This window comes from Astyanax mexicanus, chromosome 17, assembly GCF_023375975.1.
Source record: "Astyanax mexicanus isolate ESR-SI-001 chromosome 17, AstMex3_surface, whole genome shotgun sequence".
NCBI classification, from domain to species: domain Eukaryota; kingdom Metazoa; phylum Chordata; class Actinopteri; order Characiformes; family Acestrorhamphidae; genus Astyanax; species Astyanax mexicanus.
Window position 1 is genome coordinate 43,669,274 of NC_064424.1, and position 20,843 is coordinate 43,690,116.

Consider the following 20,843-nt stretch of genomic DNA (forward strand, 5'->3'; position numbering starts at 1 on the left):
CAACAGTCTAGAACTACATAAAAAAATGAAAATTGCAGAACACTGTGAACGGTGGAGAATATTCTAGAACAACTCTGTGTTTGTGGGAAAACGCTGTGTCAGTGCACTATGGCCTTTATAATGATGCCCCAACACAGAGATATGACTTGTTTGGTGGATCATGGATCATTTTGTGGAGTTCTATGGGTTCTGTGTTTAAATTGTTCTGTTGTGTTTCAGTTCATGTGTTTGAATTGTCATACATTTTTTTCTGTCTTGATCCATCGGAACCAGGAAAATTATACTGTTTGATGTTCCTGAGCTCAGCTCAAATCTAGGAATTATTTATAAATCATGCAGCTCTGTGTTTTATTGGAGGAAAAAAAATCCAGTGATTAAAGCCTAAAGGTGATAGAACTTGATAAATCAAGAATTCCTGACCACTGATGCTCCCTAATCCCAACTAACCTCCTGAATAACATGTTTCTGTTGAACTGCTTCTCTCCAGAGTTCACCATGCCTCCGCAAATGTTTATAAACCTGATGTAAGTGTGTGAAGCTAGTGTGGACGTTCTGGTAGCAGTAGTATTAAATAGTTGTGTGTGTTTTTGGAGGAGCCTGTAGATGTTGACCCGATCCTTCCGTCAGTAGAGCAGTAATAAATCGGGCATCATGGCCGCTGCCCGATCAGAATGAATGAGTAAAAAGGCTGGAGTGAAAAAAAGTCAGGCTGTAATCAATTGCCATTCTCTCACCTGCCAGAGCGGATATCAGCCCTGACTGCCACCTAACAGAGTTCAGCCAGTCGTGTTCATTCCACCACACTGATCAATACAAAGAGCCGACAAGGAGAAAGTGTGTGTGTGGCTATGCAAGGACACGTCTGGCTAAACTCCTGGTGTCCCCGGGGACGCTCTTGTCCTCCTTGAGAAGCTGTTCATGGTAATTTGTGTCCCGCTGGATAAACGTTTGTGTCAGGCTGCCGCTGCCACTGCCGCTCGGACCCGGAGGCTCTTTCTCTATCGACACAGTATCAGCCCTCCTCCTCCTCCTCCTCTTCCTCCTCTTCCTCCCGTTTCAATCTGACAAACAGCTGACATAATGCAGCCTGCTATTTCTGGGTTACGGGATATTGATGGCTTTTGCTGCATCATTTTGGACGTTTCTCATCCGACAACACTAAACTGCCTTCAGAAATGCATTTTTTGACATTTTTGATATTGGATACTTATAGCATTAGGAGCTGAATTTTTATATTTTTAATAGAAGCTTTGTGGCAGTTTTTGTATTTTTGATATCAGACTATTACAGCTTTGGGAATCACATTTATTTTAGGCATTGTTATAAGATAAGCAGCTTCAGGGGATTCATTTTAAAAATGTTTTATATGAGGTACATTTTTTTTACATAAGTTGATACAATAGCCTTTGGAACTGCAATTTTGGCATTTTTCATAAAAGCTTTACAATGTTAATATTTTGGGAACTGCATTTATTTTAGGCATTGTTAAAAGATAAGCAGCTTCAGGGGATTCATTTTTGAAAATTTTGAAATGGGGTACCTATAGCTTTAGGAACTGCATATTTTTTACAAGAGCATTTGAAACAGCATTTTTGACTATTTTAATATGGGATATTTAGCGTTAGAAGCTGCATTTTGGTTTTTCTTTTCATAAAAGCTTTACAATATTAATATTTTTAATATTATATCATTACATCTTTAGGAACTGTGTGTCTTAAATGTTTTGATACAAGCTTTATGAGCTGCATTTTGACGTTTTTTATTAGAAGCTTTAAAAAACATTTTTATAATATTTTTATATCAGATTATAACTGCATTTTTTTTGTAGCATTGTTACAAGATAAGCAGTCAATGGATTAATTTTTTTGATGTTTTTGATATGAAGTATTCTGATATGTGGTACAATTTTAATATGGGATATTAAGCTTTAGGAGCTGCATTTTTTAGATGGAATTTTTGATTTTGATAAAAGCAATTCTCATTGCGATAACTAAAGCATTTCAAACTGCTTTTAGGCATTGTTACAGGATATGTAGCATCAGTGAATTAATTTTTAACATTTTTTGATACGAGATACTTTTATCTTTACATGCTGCATTTTTGATATGGCATATGACTGTTTTTGATATCATAGTTACATTTTTATATTTTTCATAGTTACATTAACATATGTATAGCTTTAAAAACAGCATTTTCTTTACATTTGTGATATAAGATACATTTTTTTATACTTTACTTTTATAAGGAGATACTTTACAAACTCCAGGACTGGCATTTTTTTTTACGTGTTAGTTATTATGCCAATATTTTGCTCTTTGAGTCCAAGCTTGGACGTATTTATTTACTACAGGATGCAATATTTTTTAAAAAACTTTTTCTGCCTCTAAAAAGTGGATAAAGTGTGATAGTAACCATTACAATATATATACATAAGTAAAAAAAATGAATTAAATAACAGTAATAGGTTGTTTGGCAAATACATATAAATAAAGTGCTTTAACAGCACAGAGGGTGTGAGGATACTGATAAGTGTGGTCACATATGGTCATAGCAAATCTACAGAACACACAGCACAGCTTCAGTGGTGTATTCAACAACCTAAACTCCTCCCATTGCAGATTTTAATCTAACTGGAGATGCATTTGACTATTAACTATTGACATGCAGTTACCAGCTGTAAACGGGGTCAGAGGTGGAGTCAGTTATTCCCTGATGGTCTTTTCTTACAAGAATAATGCAAAAAAATATATCCTACAATTGTTTAAAAGTTGTGTCTAAAATGCTTTAAAACGGGTAACCTAAACATCCTGAATAGAAAAAGAACAATCTAATGATCTACCGTCATAATCTTTCCTTTGTAGTAAATAGATAAAATCTGCAGCTAATGACTACTTTACAGTTACTTTACATTAATTGTTCAACCCTAATAGTCTTAAACAAATTGACTTGATTTTGCAGATCTGTACGGGATGCCAATGATATAATACTGGGCCAGAGCTCACCAAAACAGCAGGAGATTACCCCTTCATTTCCAGCCAAGCCAGTTAATCCAGAGAGAAAATGTATAGGTCAAGGCCAAACAACTGAAAGCAATCAATCTAATTAGCACAGTATTATCTTATCAAACCTCAACCCCCCCCGCCTCGGAGTCAGATGTAGCTGCTGGATTAGTTAGTAGGTAGATCTGCAGGGAACTCTGTTTGTGTATGTTGGTTACTGTATTTATTATGTATTAGTACTCCTGTTATTAGTTCTTATTAGACGTTTTAAGAAGTTTTAGATGGTACTAGCCTTCTAGCCTCCTTAACTAGTGACTAGCCTCCCCCCATTATACATAGTTACATAGTTCTCCATAGTCTCCATTCTGTCCACATTGTTTCCCCATTGCCTCACACCCTGTAATATATGTCTCAGAAGCCTTTTTCTTTTTCCTTTTCTTTTTTTTTTTTTAAGTGTTGTTCAGTGTGACCTCAGCTCACGTCTTGTTCTTTTTTTTTGGGATTCGCTCCTTTGCAGGGAAGAAGAACTCACTTCTACTGCAGAAGTTCCAGAAGGATCTGAACGCTGGCGTGTTCAACACGCAGGAGAACGAGCTGCTGAAGCAGATCATCCGGCAGGACCGGGAGATGGTTATGATGGTCGAAAGGAAGCAGTCGGTAACGGGGGCCAACTCGACACCGATGTCTGGAAACTCCATCATTAACTCTCCTGCTCAGCCGCCGTTCATTAACTTCGCCAACAGCCAGTTCCAGCAAGCCGCCCCCATGACCTACAGCACCGCCGCGTCCATCACCCCGGCCGCCCGCATAGCTCAGGGCGTCCTGTTCTCCGCATCCGGCATTTCACCTGGAAACCTGGGTACCTCCTCCCCGAACCCGCAGACCCCACTGCAGCAGCCGAGCGGCATCAAGTCGCCCTGTTCCTTCACGGCGGCCGTTTGCAGCCCTCCGGTCCAGACGCCTTTATCCAGCCGAACGTTCCAGTACGGCTCGCCCACCGCCTCCCAGCTTTCCCTGGTACAGCCGACCATTCCTCAGCAGTCCTTAGCAGCACAGCAGCAGCAGCAGCAACAACAACAGCAGCTGCCATCTTCCCAACAGCCTCAGCCTCAACAGGCTTCTCCCCAAAGAAGCGAAATCCACAAAAGCACGCAGGCGCTCCAGTCCGGAAGCCTTAGCCGAGACATTCGCCACCTCTCAGCCTCCCAGCCCTCTTTACCCCACGAAACCTCGCTAGCCGTCCGGCCGCACCCATCCTCCGGCGAATCTCTGGCCGCCATCCAGCCCCCTGCAGCCACAGCCCAGGTCCAGGCCCAAATCCAGGCCCAAGTTCCAGTGGTCCAGGCCGTCCCTCAAAGCGGCATCCGCACCACTGTCCCTCAGAGGGTGGCGCTCTTCCGCCAGATGTCGTCGGGATCTTTACCGCCGGTGCGCGCCGCGCCCTCTAGCCTCCAGCACAGGGATTCCACGGCGTCCAGACGAGAATCGGCGGTCTTGAGCAGTACAGAGACCGATCAAGACAAGATGCGATTCGCATCGAATTTATGATCCCGTTTCCTTTGTTTTTTTTTCCTTCTTTATTTTTTTTTTTTTAAACGAATTCTGCTTCATTTTTATGGAGAAAATGGGAAAGAGAGACTGAAGAAGTATTTTTTTTTGTTTTTTCTCCAACTCCTCTCTAAAAGATAACCTCATAGATGATCCTGTACAGACTGCCCTTGTATTATATTTTAGACATTTCCCCTTCAACTTAAGAATGTATATTATACAAATATATATGTGTAAATCCAACTAGAATATTTGGCATTGACTATATGAAAAAGACACAGTAACAGAAACAGTAGTAGAAATGCAAGTCTTCCTTTCTCATATATATGACCAAACACGTCAAAGAGGATTTTCTCTCTTTTTTTTTTTTCTTTTTTTTTTCTTCTCTCCTTTCCATTGATTTCGATAGATTTTTTTGCTTTCCTTTTTTTTTTATTGTAACTGGAATGCAATGTGAAACCAGACGGTGACGTTATGAATTTATTTATTTATTCTTTACTTGGAGAAGATAGAAGATGACAACAACATGAGTCCAGCATTCAGCAGCTTTTGGCATCACTGTGGAAAATAATAATAAAAAAAAAAAAACCTGCACGCAAACAATACTGGAAACCACTGAAAATACAAAATGAAAAAAAAGCACATTCATAAAAACACAATACCAGTGGAAGACAAAATTCATGGGAGAAGTTTGAAGGACCACAATAATGGGCAATAATGCGGGTAAAAAAATATATAGGCTGAATTACCCTCTGCAATACTTTCTGAAGTGCAGTCACTGGTGTAGTGTTAAGACCGTGGCAGTGTTATGGGTCCAAAGGGAATAAATATTGCATTTGCTGCTTTTTTTTTGTTCTTTTTATTTTTATTTCTCTCTTTTTGTTTTTTTTTCCGTTTCGTTTTTATAGAGCGAGTGTGGTTGCAGTTGGATGTCGTTGGATAATATTATTTTCTACTCCTAATTTCTGACTGAGATGGACACAATGAAATGTCGTTTAATGACTATATGTACATTTATAATATTTATAAACTAAAGATTATCACCATTATGCAATAGACTGTGATATAAAGATAAACTATGTGTGTTGTAAATAGTTTTGTAGATCTAGTATTTACAGAATAATGTGTGGTGCATTCTCAAATCATGGCAATGTCTTACTTCTGTCTGAAGCCTGGATATCACCTATATATATATAAATATATATACATATACCTGTATCGTCGCTGTCGCACAAAAACCTTATCTGCTGTTTTTTTTATTACTTAAATGCGGGTGGCGGCAGATTAAATCTTTACATTCTCTCCAAATCAAAGTTTAGGATAAATTGATTTAATTGAAATGCGGCAAAAAAAAAAAAATATATATATATATATATATTTTTTTTTTTTCTTCATATTGACTTCCATCCAAATCTTGTAAAACTGCTATTTTGGAAATAAAACAAGGAAACAAGGTTTTTGCCGAACAGTAATGATACATACATACATGCATATGTACTAAAATAAGTGACAAAAAAATGTCCAATTATCATTATCACTAGAGATAAGCTAACCTTAATGCAAATAATGGCATAAAACTGTAGTTAGTTCAATATTAAAAAATATATATATATATATCTGTCTATAAATATATATATATATAGAACTGTATTCAATGAGATTCAATTAAATTCAGTGAAATTCAATGAAAATCAATGAAATTTTAATGTCATGACCCTGGGGTGAGCTGCTGAAGCTTAAGGGTACAAATAACTAGATTTATGATTATAGTGATGATATAAAATCACTGTAGTTGGGAGAAAAAAAAAATAAATAAAAAACTTTGTGCAAAAGGAAAGCATTATGGAAATGCACGTAAAATTTGTTCTGTTGCAAATGAATTCGCTCTTAAATGCCCCGCCCCATCCATAAATTTATAAATATATAAAACAAAATAGAAATGCAAAACCCCAAGAAATATGATGAATATTGTACAATAAGACCTTATATCATCATTACTGTACAACGCACAGTCCTGGAGTGCACCAGCACCAGCGTGTACTCGTGAATAACCTTCTTTTCTGCATTTTCTATTTATTTGTTTGTTTGTTTGTTTGTTTTATGGTTAAATCAGTATTATGCTTGAGCAGTTGACACATATTGCTATGCAGTAACCCTCCCCCCTCTCCCCCAAAAAAATTTTCTACTTTTCTCGTTGATTCTCACACATCTCATGTTAAAATATGCTCATTCTACATCTCTCAACTTGGACCGCCTTTTTTTTTTTTTGCCTTTTTTTTTGTCATTATTTTAACTCATAATTTACAATCATATCAGTTTTTCTATCATTTATCTCATTAATATCGTTCATTTAGTCGTCACTAATTTACAGTTTACAAGAACCAGCATCCACCATCTCAGCATTGTCACACAAGATCACACTCGTTCCCTGTAGAGAAGGAACGGACAGACGAATCCATCTCAGCCACGTTCGCTGGCACTGTGAACAACGAATGAAATAAGTCCAAACTGGGATTACTTGCACTGTATATGGATTCTGTCGTCGCTGTCGCCGCTGTTGTCGTCCTTGTTGTTCATGTTTAAACAGTAAGGATCTGCAAATCACATCTGATTCGGGAATCACCCAAAGTAGAAGCTAATTATCACTGCTTAACGATACAGAGCTGAAATCTCTACTCCAGGTTAGAAATCCAAATATCTAAGAAACAGAATGAAATCTAAAATTTAAAGCTGTTTTGCATTAAGGTTTCTCTCTTATGTGTATGCTTCTATGTATGTATGTGTGTGTGTGTGTGTGTGTGTCCGTCTGTCTGTCTGTCTGTCTGTCTGTCTGTATGTGTGTATAAATTCACTCTGTGTGAGGCTTGAAACTCTGCTGGACTGGGTCTGATGTAATTATGGTTGGTAGATAGATAAAGGAGTTTTACGGTTTTAACTTGTTTAAAATGTTTAAATTTCTATAGTCACATGGGTGTACTCACACTAGGTATCCCAAAAGCACGGTTCGTTTGATTAGTGTGATCGCTCGAAACTGTTCAGATGTCATTTAACAAGATTTAACAAGACTTTCCTGTAAACAAGCATGCCGGTGTTGTGCTGAATTCAGCGGCCCCGCCAGAAAAAGCGCCACCTCCCAGGAACATGGATTATTTTGCTATGTATGTAAACCTGACTGAGATAACCGAGATAGACTTTTGGCGTGTATTACTAAGTAAGTTAAAGCAGATTATCTCTGCTTTTATCAAAAAGACAGAACAAACGCACTCCCAAGAGAGGGTGCTTTTCACGGCGGGGATGCTAAACTTGCCGCAACACCGGCAAGCCCACTGAGCTGTGAGTGACGCAAGTGTGCTCGGGCACGGAGTACACCCTCTACACCCTAAAATCAGTGCCCTGTTCCCATTCCCTTTATGGGAAAATCCAGATTACATTAATTTATAGTGCACTTCTATTTAATCTTGGGGAACAAAATTTGAAAATGTAGTGAAACGATTTATATCCAACAGAGAACATCATTTGTACACTATAGCTGAGCTTTCAGAGCCCTTGCTGCATTTCTCAGCTGTCATAGAAAGTTGTTTCAGACTAAAAGAGACAATTCTCTGTGCACCAATAGAAAACAGCAGCTTTCATCAGCTGCATCAAAGAAGTTGAAGAATGTTTCCAACTAAGTGTTTAAACTGGTTATTCAATGTAAAGTTCCACTTTGCTTCTACACTGTAAACTCAATGAAGGCAGCCTGAGACACATCAGCTAGTCTGACTCCTCCCCCTATTCTCTCTCTTGCATTGACTAACTGAAATAGACTAACTTAATATCTACATAAAGAACATAAAACAACCAAACAATGGATTTTCATCTTTTCTACAATGATTGGCTTCAACAGCTATAACTAAACCAGACAACAGACAAAAGCACAAAAGCTGCGTAGCTGCTTAGCTTATAGCTTAACCTAACTTAACTTTTCAAATGATAAAGCCAACATACAGGTTCTCTGTGTGCCCTTTAAGTTGGCATGAATTAACAATAAGCCTTAAAAAGAATTTAAAAGTATACCAAGGACAAAAGCAAGGCAATGTGCCCAAAACAACCCCTTAAAACCATCAAACCATCAAAAATATCGAGCCCCTTTCACAATAAGTATTTTTTCTGGATTTAAAAAAAACGTAAGTCACACTGTACTTTTACTTTTACTCTGGGTCTGACCCTATTTTTTTTTTGTTGTTCTTTAAACAGGATTAGAACCTAAATAGCCTTCAAAAATGTTCACTCTTTCCTTTTCTCAGCTCGCTTGTCTGCTGATTTTCTTTACATTTTTCTACACGAGTGAAAGAGAAAAGGGAAATAAATGCTGCTAAAATGAACTACAAATACAAGTTATATAATTCCCCAGATTCTTCATTCTTCTTTTTCTACTGGTCAATGATGCGATTTGACAAACGTACTATGTAATTAAGCATTATCAGATTTGAACTGCAATGTTTTACTTGCATTTGATTCTTGAAGATTGCAAAATGTCACTTTTGCAATTTCACAATTAGTGTAACTTTGGCTTAAGTGTGTGTTTTGGTGAAGAAAGCAATGAATTGTGATGCAAAAAAAGCAATTTACCAACCTGACATTTCAGACCCAGAACAGAGCAGAGTTTCAACCCCTTCAGATCGCACTTACAGAAAACGACCGTACTTCAGAACCCCACCCGCGTCAATATTGTACTGATACAGCCCCCGGCCACCTCCTCACACGAGCATGCATCGTCACAAATACTTAAAAGAGATACTACTTAAAATGTTGTGTTGTGGGATTCTTTTCTGGATCGTTCGTTTGTTTCTGTTCTCTGTCTGCGTAGACGTTACCTGTGTGTGTATCAGAAGCATCGGACTTTCACGAAAAAGGACATTCTTAAGTATTTGTGCCTAAACTATAGCCATATTTCACCCTGTTCATTTGTTTTTTTTTTTCTTGTTTGTTGTTTTCTTGTTTTTGTTGTTCTTGCGTTGGAGCGTTGGTTGTGTGCACGCATGCGGTCATGCATGCACGAGTTCAGAGTGAGTAGAGTGTGTATCTGTTCTGTGTTTTCTGAGGATGATGATTATAATGATGATTATAATGAGGATGATGATGATGTTAGTGATGAAGATGGCCAAATGCGTCAGAGGAATCATGAATCAGAGATCAAATTAAAAGAGACCAAGATTAAAGAGACAAAAACCAGGAACTATGGGGAGGGTTTTCCCAGACTGGGATTAAACCTGGTCTCAAGTCTAGAATTTCCATTCAGAATGCTGGTTTTAATCCCTGTGCTGGGAAACTTACCCTATATGTTCAGTTTTAACTAAAGCTCTAAAGGGTCTGGATTAGTTTTCCCACAGGATCAGGATGTTGTGTAATGGTATTAGAAAATTATATATATAGAATTTGAAACCACTTGAGTTTCTGAATCAGTTTCTCTGATTTTGCTATTTATAGATATATGTTTGAGTAAAATTAACATTGTTGTTTTATTCTATAAACTACAGACAACATTTTTCCCAAATTCCCCCCAAAAATAGTGTCATTTAAAGCATTCATTTACAGAAAATTTAAAATATTTTTTCATTAAATCAATCGTAAATAATTGTCAAACTATTTCTGTAACTTTTTTTTAAATAATAATTTGAAATTATGTATTTGTTTACATTGGATTACTGGAAAGTTCAGCTCCACAGCAGTAAAGTAAAAGTAAATTACCCTCATTTACCCGCATTTTTTGGGGCAGCAAAACAAAATTAACTAACTAATTGTTTTTTGTTTTTTTATGACTATAAAACAACAACACTTTTAGTACATTTATGTAAAATTAATTAGTAGCCAAAACATCATAGTAAAAACAAACTGATTTAGATTACACAAAATTGAGGGCGCCGAGTGGTCCAGTGATCAAAAGCGCTGCCACTATGATTGGGGGGATTACTGGTTCGAATCCCGGCCATGCAGCTTGCCATCAGCTGCCGGAGCCTTGAGAGAGCACAACTGGCCTTGCTCTCTCTGTGATGGTACTCGGTAATGCTCATCATCAGCAGATAGTCTGAATTTAAATGTGTCAAAGGAGGCTAATGATGGGGGATATACAGCAGAGTAACAGGAGAAAAATGGAATAAAATTAGAAAAAAAAAAAAATACACATCAACAAGGAAGACTAATCCAGGAACTAACTACAATAGAGCTTAATAAATTATTAAAACTACGTGACCTGCAGACGGACTGTAGATCTGAGGACTGAGAACTGGATGCATTGATGGCTTGAATAGTATGGCATGATAGGGAAATCCAGAGCACCTTTGTAACTGTCTTTATAGCCACTGATGATGTTTGTTTGGATATGTTGTTGTGTGGAGTGAAACTGGCCAAAGCGAAACATTCTGAGAAACTTTACGTGTTTGAAATTGCACTTTCCGATAATTAATAATAAATAGAGAGATAGAACGAGAGAGAGAGAGAGAGAGAGAGAGAGAGTCTATAGATGCAGACACAGACTTCCAGTTAGCTGAAGCTGAAGTTGATAAGGTACTGTGGAGATAAGTCTCCTGCCCTTTTTAACGGAGGGTCCTGAGAGTAACCATGCTTTTTTCAATTCCAGCATAGTGCTTATCTCTCGCTATGCCATAGTGTATAGAGTCTCGTATACAGTTACGACGGTCAGCAGAACGCTGTGTGTCTGCTATTTTTGATACTGTACTTGCCTTCGGAAGAGAACGCTTCCTGATTTAATGTGCTTTTTGCTCTCAGCTCTGAAACCCAGCTCGCTTTCTGGAGGGATGCACGCTAATACGGCGCTAATTACGAGTTCGCAGTCATTCGGTATGGAGGCATTCAAGAAACCAGCACATATATTTGTATCTTCTTTTTTTGTTTGTTTGTTTTTTTTGTTAATGTTGTTTTCCCTTGGTTTTTGGTTCTGTGTGAATGATAATAAACGATGCAAAAGAGAACAAAGAAACAATGCTTCGAATAAAAGGGAAGTTTAAAAAAATAAAATAATTATAAAATTAAAAAAAAGCAATTTTGGTTTACAGTCTCCCGGATGCAGGCGAGATTTATGGTTTCATAAGTTTACCCACACTCTGCATGAACGGAGAGAAGGGAACAACGCTAGAAAAAGCCACAAGCTCTTCTTAAAGTCAGCTGATCTGTTCATTGTGCTCATACATGTAAACCAATGATTGATTTAAAAAAAAAAAAAAAAAAAAAACAGTAATAATAATAATAATAATAATACTCAACACAAAATGAAAAATTAGAGGATTTATTTGATCCGGAAGAAGATAAATGTATACTTTCTTACAACTTTATGCAGACAAACGGTGTTTGTCAAATTGTTTTGATTTTTTTTTTGTTTGTTTGTTTGTAAATAATAAACCTTTAAAATGTAGAGAAAAAAATAAAATAAATATTGTCATTAATTGCTGTTTCTGTATTTCTTTCAATCTGACATTTTCCAACTCTTTACTTAGTTTTAGATAGGTAGGAGCCTCCCATTGGATAATGTAATTACTGCATGGGTGATTGATTATAATGTTTCAGCTGGAAACAAGTTACCTACAGTATTTAACCATTTAACCGTAACTGATGCAGGGAGTAGCTTCTCACTTGTTGAACAAGCATGTAGAAAGACACTGTAATCCTGTGGTCATGTAAAAGATGTTCATCTGTTTTAGAAGAGTAAAATTATTGGCATGAATCAAGCAGAGAAAAAAACATCTAAAGGGATCTAAGCTGAAACGACTAAAATCAGGTTAAGAACTGTCCAACAAATTATAAAAAAAAGAGTAAGGACAGTGGGGGAACATCATCTTTGAGGAAAGAATGTGGTCAGATATAAAATCTTCAGATATAATGGTAATCGTGGGTCATGTAAATATTTGGTGAAACCTGTTGGACGTGTGCTGGATTGTTCAGCAGGGTAGTATCATGCATAAGTCCTTTAAAATGCCCTGAAAAATGCATATTTTTACAGATTTGCAAGATTTACAAAGTGTTAATATGGTGTGAAGACAGACAGTATCACAGTATCTATATTTCTGTGAAGATAATCATTAATGATAATGATCTATGGAAAAGAACTGTAATTACTACGCATGTATTGATCAGGATATTTCTCCCTAATCTGAACAGAGTTTCTTATTCCTGAGCATCAAACACTAGAGATAATATCATCAAATAATTAACTCAAGCTTTTTACTCTTTAAGTAAAAGTGTACAAATACTGTTTCAGTTTCAGAACTTTTATACTTAAAGTATAAAAGTAAAAATAATGTAAAATGGGGAAAAAATGCCAAAAAAAAGGACAAAAGCTTAGGTGACACATTTTTCTAAAAGCCATAAAGACTTTAATGTTCTATTAAAATGTTAATGTTGATATTAATACATTTTGGGATGCACTAGACTGTTCCCTGTTTCAGCTGCATATATGTCCATTTGCAATGAATGTATTTTAGTAGAATGTAAATATATTAAAGATATTAAAACTTAGTTGGACTAAGAGTTTGTCTGGAGTTCTCTTGAGTCTCTGCACGGATCATCTTCATACTAGGCTACATACGTCTGCTATGTTCTTGCTGGAGAGGGGGGGGGTGCTGGAGCGTGTGCAGGTGTGATGGATCACAGTATAAACCAATAGGGAGTGGGAATGGTATATGATTATACTTCTCTACATCCAATCACAATCAGATTCACTCTATCTGGATGGAGAGATTTATTTGGATAGGGGGTTTTATTGAATGATGAGAAGCCGGAATGAAAACAAATTGAAATGAAATACGAGTAACGAGGCTGTTTTTATCATTTAAGGAGTAGAAAGTTCAGATAATTGGGTGAAAATGTAAGAAGTAGAAGTAAAAAGTCATCTGAAAAATAATAATTACTCCAGTAAAGTATAGATAACCAACATTTATACAACATTTAAACATTGCTCAAACTTAGCTCAGAATGAAGATTTCTGATGTTCTGTTGTTCTATTTCCTTTTCTGCAACCTGCTTGTTCCTTTCTCAACTTGCAATCTATCTCCCTTCTGATCTGGTCAATACTGATCATAATGATGTGTGTGTTCTGTTAAATTTTGATGTGAGATAACTGTTTTATAGTGGGTAAATGTTCTGTGATTTGTTAGCATTAGCATTAGCATTAGCCTTCACTCTGTTCTGAATATGATGTTCAGTACAGTCTTAAAATAAAAAAGGGTGTTAGGTTCTCCTGGTAAAACAGCGTTTGGGTGATAGTTTTAATACAGTTTTATCAAATCAAATTTACTGTATTGTCACATCTCAGAGTACAGGTGAGTGAAAAAAAATGGTTGCAAGTTCCCACAGTATGCAGAAATTAATATCATTTACACATAGAGCAGAATAAGTGAAATATTACAGAAAATATACAATAACCTAAACGATTTACACAATACCGTACACTATAGACATATAATAATTGCACTGCAGATGTAAGGTAAAATATAACTGAATATATAAATATATATATATATATATATATATATATATATATATATATATATATATATATATATATATATATATATATATATATATATATATATATATATATATATACACACAATACTATAAACATGTGCGAATACTCTAGAATATGTTTGGAAGTGTGGAGATAGTTTAGTAGGTAACTATGAGTTATGTTCAGGTACAGAATGAGATATGTGGGAAGCACAGGGTGCAGAATGCTGTATGTGGAATATATTACAGTATATTTTCATGCTCCACTGTAAAATAGTAAAATAGACACTGCAGACTCTTACTAAACTTTAAGAACTCTCCTCTACACACATACACTCTGAACTGGATTAGAATTAAAAATTAGTTCATACCTGATCAATTAAAATGTGCATGTTTTTTTTTTGTTTTTTTTACAATGAATACCAATACTTATATTGAAATATATCAGACTGTAGTCTATGTGTTTACCACATTAAAACAACATACGTCGGACACACCACTAGTGCCCTGGGTTACTGGAAAACTCAGGGTTCCTTAGTGTAGCGCTATCGGGCAGCTTTTACGTCCCGCTAGTGCTGCAGTTAGCGGCTAATGCTAATGCTGCTGCACCCAGCCTTAGTGCTGGAGAAACTTCACTGAAAACTCACCCTTTGGCAAAATATTGGAAATCTAAGCTTACTGTAAATAAAGAGAAGCGTTTTACTCACATAAATAAAGAGTTTTTATTAGAAAAATCTGTGTAGATTAACATCCAGCGCTCGTTTAAAAGAAATTGCTTTTTTATTTATTTATTTATTTACTTTGTTTTAGAATTACAGTTTTGTTTACTTAGGCCCTCCTAGAAGGGAAACATGGTGATACCCATGTTCCATACTAGTGTCGCTTAAAATGTGAAGTAAAACAAGGTACTATAGTATGTACAGTCCGTAAAGTACTTGCTGAAATGTACTAATTTTTACAGACAAATAAAAAACAAAGCTTTTAAGGTTCCATATATTATTTTATAGGTCCATAAATTACCTATTGTGTGGAAATATAGGGAAACACATGCAAAACCAACACTAATACCAACACCAATATTTATTTAACAAGAGAAAGCTTAAAGAAATTTAGCTTTATAATAACCAGATTATTATAAAACAACCAATAAACTATTTATCAAATGACATGTTTTAAAATTCAGTCATTTAGTAGACCTTTATACTGCTCAGATCATTTAAAAGCACAAAATAAATTCCCAACAGTTTATATATATATATATAAATGAGAAAATCGTTAAATTATAAAGATGCTAGTCATAATAAGCTACAGCTTCAGACTACACATTTTCAGTTCGTTTTTTGTTTTATTTTTTTATAATTATTATATATTTGTTTGGGGGTGGGGGGTGCATGTGTCAATGGATGTAAACTTAAAACCAAAAAACTAGTAAAAAAAAAAAAAAAAAGTTAGTTAGGCCACCAAAATGTCCTCACAAACCGACTATTTATGACATACCAATATGCTTATGAGGACCATGTCCTCACAAAGGTTGCAAAACATGCCCAAACACACACACACACACACACACACACACACACACACACACACACACACACACACACACACACACACACACACACACACACACTGAAGAGCTGTCAAGTGTGTGAGCAGGACTTTAAATAATGACCTGGCTGGAATGATGAGGATGTCCATTCATTAGCCCCTGGATCCAGATCAGTCATTAAGTATTCATATATGAAGACAGATCTTTAATGTAGGAGCACATATGATTCAGTATATGAGGGATGGGTGGGAGGGGCTTTACTCTGCAGCGTGGTGTTATTATTATTCCTAACACCAGACTTTTACAGCAGAGGGATTATTGACAGAATCATATCAGACAGGAGCAGAAGACCTGGCTGAGATACGGGAGCTTTATTGACGAGGCTTGAAGACGTGAATTCATCTGAATTCGTAACTAGAAGTGGGGCTTCCTGAACGGGAGGCTTGTGTTTGTGTGGTGAATTCTCAACAGAGCTTTTATGAACAGATCCAAACTCATTTAATCAGGAACACAGTAATCCGAAAGGCTTGTGCCGAAAGCCAGGCCAATTTTAATGATAAGTCTAGTCAAAGTTGTCACATTTTTAATTTCTGCATCTCCATTTAGTCAACAGGACATATTGAGTTATTGAGTCTCAAAAACTATAAACAAAAAATATAAATTACAAGGCGCACCTTTAATAAACATCAATTTTCTGCTCTATTTTTTTATAAAATGCGGATTATAAGGCACATTATGCAACACTAGTAAGGAAGAGGGGTATCGCCATGTTTCCCTAATTCTAATTCAGCAGCAAGTTAAGTAAAGCTAAGCTAAATAAATCAGTCATTCTTAAAGAAAAAATATTTTTAAGTAAAAAACGAGCGCTGGATGTTAATCTACACATATTTCTCTCCTGAAAACTGTTTATTTGGGTGAGTAAAGCACTTCTGTTTATTTACAGTAAGCTTTCCAGATTATGCTTCAGCATTAGCACCAGCATTAGCATTAGCAGCTAATCACCACCCTACAGTGCTACACTGAGGAACCCTGAGTGATATTAGCTAGCGGTTCTTCCCACGTAGCTTATTTTAACACACATTCATTTATTTTTCTGAACAGTAAAAGGGCTAAAACCTAATGCAGTAAGCAGCTAATGCTAAAGCAGCTCCAGCAGTGCTAGCTGGGGTTAGCAGCAGGCTAAAGGTCGATAATATTCACCTCTGAACAGCGAAAGAGCTAGTGCTTAGTGCAGTTGAAAGGATTTTAGGTGAGCATTATAGTGTGAAAAATACGGTAGTTAATGGTCTGACAATTTTATGTAAGATGTTTAGTCTAATGTTTCTCACCCTCACTGTGTATTACTGTTTATTCCCATCTGCAGGTTAGGACTCCCCTTTAACATGAAAATCCCAGACTTGGAGGCTTCTGACAGTGAAACGCTGAGGCCTTGCTGGGATCACACCTGATGAGCTGAAAAGTAAAATCACACTACTTATAAGCACTTTTTAATAAATGTACTTTTTCATTCTTAGATACAGAATGTACTCAGTTTCACAGCTCTAGAGTGGAGCAACTGTCTAACTGCCTGCCTGTAAAAAGACAGAAAATCATAGATTCTCTCCCTATCAAATACCTTACTGGAGTCAAGGGGGTACTCCAGCCTGCAGACGGGATTAAACACTAAACAGATAGAGGAGGAGAAATGACAAGAAGACTTAAGATTTTACGCAATATTTATTTACGTTTCCATTGGAGATCATTTTCTCATGTTTTTGAGGCTCAACTCTTGTATCCAACAATCCAATGTATTGTGGAAAAACAGAGATGCAGAAGTTAAAAAACGTTGCTTTTATCTTTTTTATTATGCAAATTTGGGAAAATGAGACGAAAACTTATACTTGAAAACAAAAACTATTGTAAAATTTACACTTTTAATAAAAACTCAAAGTGAAATGTCAGAGACTGATGAATGGGAAAATTAACTGTAATAAATTATATATACTGATTTTTTTGTTTTTTGGCATTAAATTATTATATTACATTACTGTGCAAATAATACATCAATGTTAACATCCATTTTCCCCTAAACAACATTTTCTGCTATGTTGGTTTGATGATAATACAAAAAAGAGAGGAAATAAGTAGCATTTTTTGGCTAAACTGAAATAAAATATAAAACATACAAATGTGAATAGAAAATAATATTGAGAAAATAATCAATAATAATAATGAAATTAAAAGTAACAATGAGTATGGTAGTCACACAATATGATTGATTAGTTAAATAAATAAAGAATAAGTCAGTTTATTGGTTAAAATAATGAAGAGGTTGCCAAGTTCTGTAAAATTTTAAATTGTAAATTTAATTTTTATAAATTATATTATTGACTAGTGATCAGAACATACAATCACTGTTTCTGATAGAAAATCCTTTAGCCAAATTTTTAAATAGCTAGAGGGTTTGTTGTTTGCATCAGACTGAGTCGCACCTTTGTAGATGGGTATTAGAAACAAAAAGGGCATTAGAAAAGTAAAGTAAAGTAAAGTAAAGTAAAGTAATTAAAGAAAAAATACAAGAAATTAAAAGAAAATTAAGTTATCAAAGAAACACAAGATAAGAATTAAGCTAAAGGAGAGTTTATAAGAAAAAGATAACCACCTGTATGATCTAATTTCTTAGGGTTAAAACAAAGTGAAGAAAGCGAGGGAGGAGTTTTGAATATTTGTTGTGATATTAAGTTTGGTTTCTTGTGAGCTATTGTTTGTTTACATTTACCGAGAGTGGCCTTTGCTTTCTTCTGTTTCCCGCCTTTTTTCTACACCTCTTTTGAGGCAATTGGTTTCATACTTATTCTCCAGTCTCCACAAGCACACTTTTTTTCAGTTCCAAGTAACTATTGAAAGAAATGTTAATATAAATAATATTAAATCATATTTATAAATAATTAATCAAATAAACAAATATTTATAAGTATTCCTTAGTAAACAACATATATATTTAAAATAAAATCTTCCATTCTGCTCTGCACTTTAATCCACCACCTTCCTCTCCCGCAACAAGAAGAAACTGTTTGGATACTTGTGACTCAAAGAAAAGGCAAAGGTGTCTCACTTCCTGTTCTCCCTTCTGCCTTTGTTATCCCAAACTACAATTCCAATAACCCTCTGTTTCCTGAGCACTCGCACACACATGCTCCATGCCAGCCAATCACGAACAGTGTTAACACTCAGCTTCCCCTGAGTACTGATTAAAACCACCTGTGTCAATTACTCTGTATATATATTCAGCTTGTTCATTTTTACAGTGAGAATAATATAATTTCGTATACAAATCAGCCAAGATAATACAATTTAGTTCTACCTCATGAACCACATGCCATGCAAATGACAATAAAATCTACTTGAATCCTTGAACTTTGCAAAGTTTTGCCAACCCTGTTGTTGCAAAGCGAACATTCTGATTATATCTGTTGCTGATCCTGACTTTCTCTTTGAGTTTTTTTTTTTTTTCTTTTTGGGTTGATTTTTTGGATAGCACTTTAAAATAAGAGTACCTTTATAAAGGGTTTATAAATGGTTTACAATTAGTTTATTAATGGTTACTAATTAGGTTGTAAATGCCTTAAAATCATTAATAATCAGTTATAACACGTACGTAGAAAGGGCAACAATGACCTGTTTGCCAAATAGTGAACCCACAGACATCTATTTTGTTGCTCATATTTCTTCGTATGTGTTATTGATGTAACTGTATATTAATGATTTTTAAGGCATTTACAACCTAATTAGTAACCATTAATAAACTAATTGTAAACCATTTATAAACGCTTTATAAAGGTAGTCTTATTTTAAAGTGGTAGCATTTTTTTTTTTTTTTTTTTTTTTTTTTTACTCTGGCTTGTTCACTTGGCTCGTGTCATATATTTCGCCCATGTTGGTTTTGTTTGCCTTGGAGTGTTTTATTGTATTATTTAATGCCCTGCTTGTTTATGTACTGTGAGCCCTGTGATATTAAACCTCATTTTAACTGATATATAAGTGTCTGATCTGTTTCTCCAACATGTAGCTTTTACCCTCACAGAACTGGTAAGATCATGTGATTGGCAATCCTAGTGGGTTGGAGTTAGAAATGAGTGAAATTGGCAGCCAGATTTAACCATTAATTTGATGTTGATATCTATACATAGGCATTGCTGTACTATAATGTAATAAAACCTAAATAAAAGAATGAATGTAAGAAATGTAAAATGCAACTATATTTATATTAAAGGTGTCAATTACAACAATAGTATATACTTAAAAACCAACACAGAGTAGTGTAATAAAGAATGCATGATACATTTAGATAAAAATTAGAAAATTATGGTTGTAAGGATTTCTGAATTAGATCTTAATTTGCTGAGTATAAAATAGCGTTTTCATATCTGTAGTTGTGAAAGTTTCTATGGTCTGGATCAGTTGATGAGTTTGTTCATTTAGAGCATTTCTCCTTCTGTTTGGTTTGGTTGCACACGGGTATAACCCAAATGCACCAAAATGCGCACCAATAAACCACATGAGCACATTGTCTCCTCTGATTGGTCAGATATTGTGTTACAGTGCCGACCCCTGCTCTATAGCAGTTTCTACGTTAGGAATAAATTATTTAGAATTGTAAATTTCCAATTCAAACGGCTGGTTAGAGGGAAAACTTTTCAGAGACAGTTTTTCTGGTTCCCAACATTTTTTGAGCCAAAGATTTTTCGATTTAAAATGTTTCAGAGCCAAAGTTTTTTGGAGACGAAGTTTTTCCGATTCCCAACATTTTTTGAGATTAAGTTTTTTCGGTTCCCAAAATATTTCGGAGACAAATTTTTTTTCGATTCCTAATATTTTTCAGTGACAAAGTTTTTTCGGTTCTAAAAATGTTTTTTGGAGACTAAGTTTACATATGCTAACTCCTACCAACACAAGAGGTCAAAATATATTTACATTTACATTTACATTTATGGTATTTAGCAGACGCCCTTATCCAGAGCGACTTACAACAGTGCTTCAAAGTTACTTAAGATATCCAAAGCTAGTTTGTAGACTAGGATCAAGAGATACATAGAACTTAATCATGTTAAGAACCCTAGGAACCTTTTTTTTTATTTTTTTTTTTATTATTAGTTTAGGAACTCTATATTATACATACATTACACACCCACACACAGAAATGCAGGTCAAATGTTAAGATTTTCAGATTATGGGTCAGTTTGTTCGAGACCTCCATCATATAAAGC

At 35.5% G+C, this 20,843-nt stretch overlaps 1 protein-coding gene across 2 annotated transcripts in view; it reads left to right on the forward strand.

Moving 5' to 3' along the window:
• The window catches only part of LOC103022855 (potassium/sodium hyperpolarization-activated cyclic nucleotide-gated channel 1), a 183,731-nt gene extending 177,808 nt beyond the window's left edge, over positions 1–5,923 (forward strand). The window contains exons 8-9 of one of the 2 annotated variants that reach the window (XM_022676552.2): positions 488–524; positions 3,517–3,837. In XM_022676552.2, the coding sequence (XP_022532273.2) occupies positions 488–524; positions 3,517–3,703 (224 nt within the window). In that variant the 3' untranslated portion in view covers positions 3,704–3,837. Of the gene's footprint in view, positions 1–487; positions 525–3,516 lie in introns of both variants that reach the window. The other variant, XM_022676548.2, reaches the window with a different exon arrangement.
• The last annotated feature ends 14,920 nt before the right edge of the window (positions 5,924–20,843 follow it).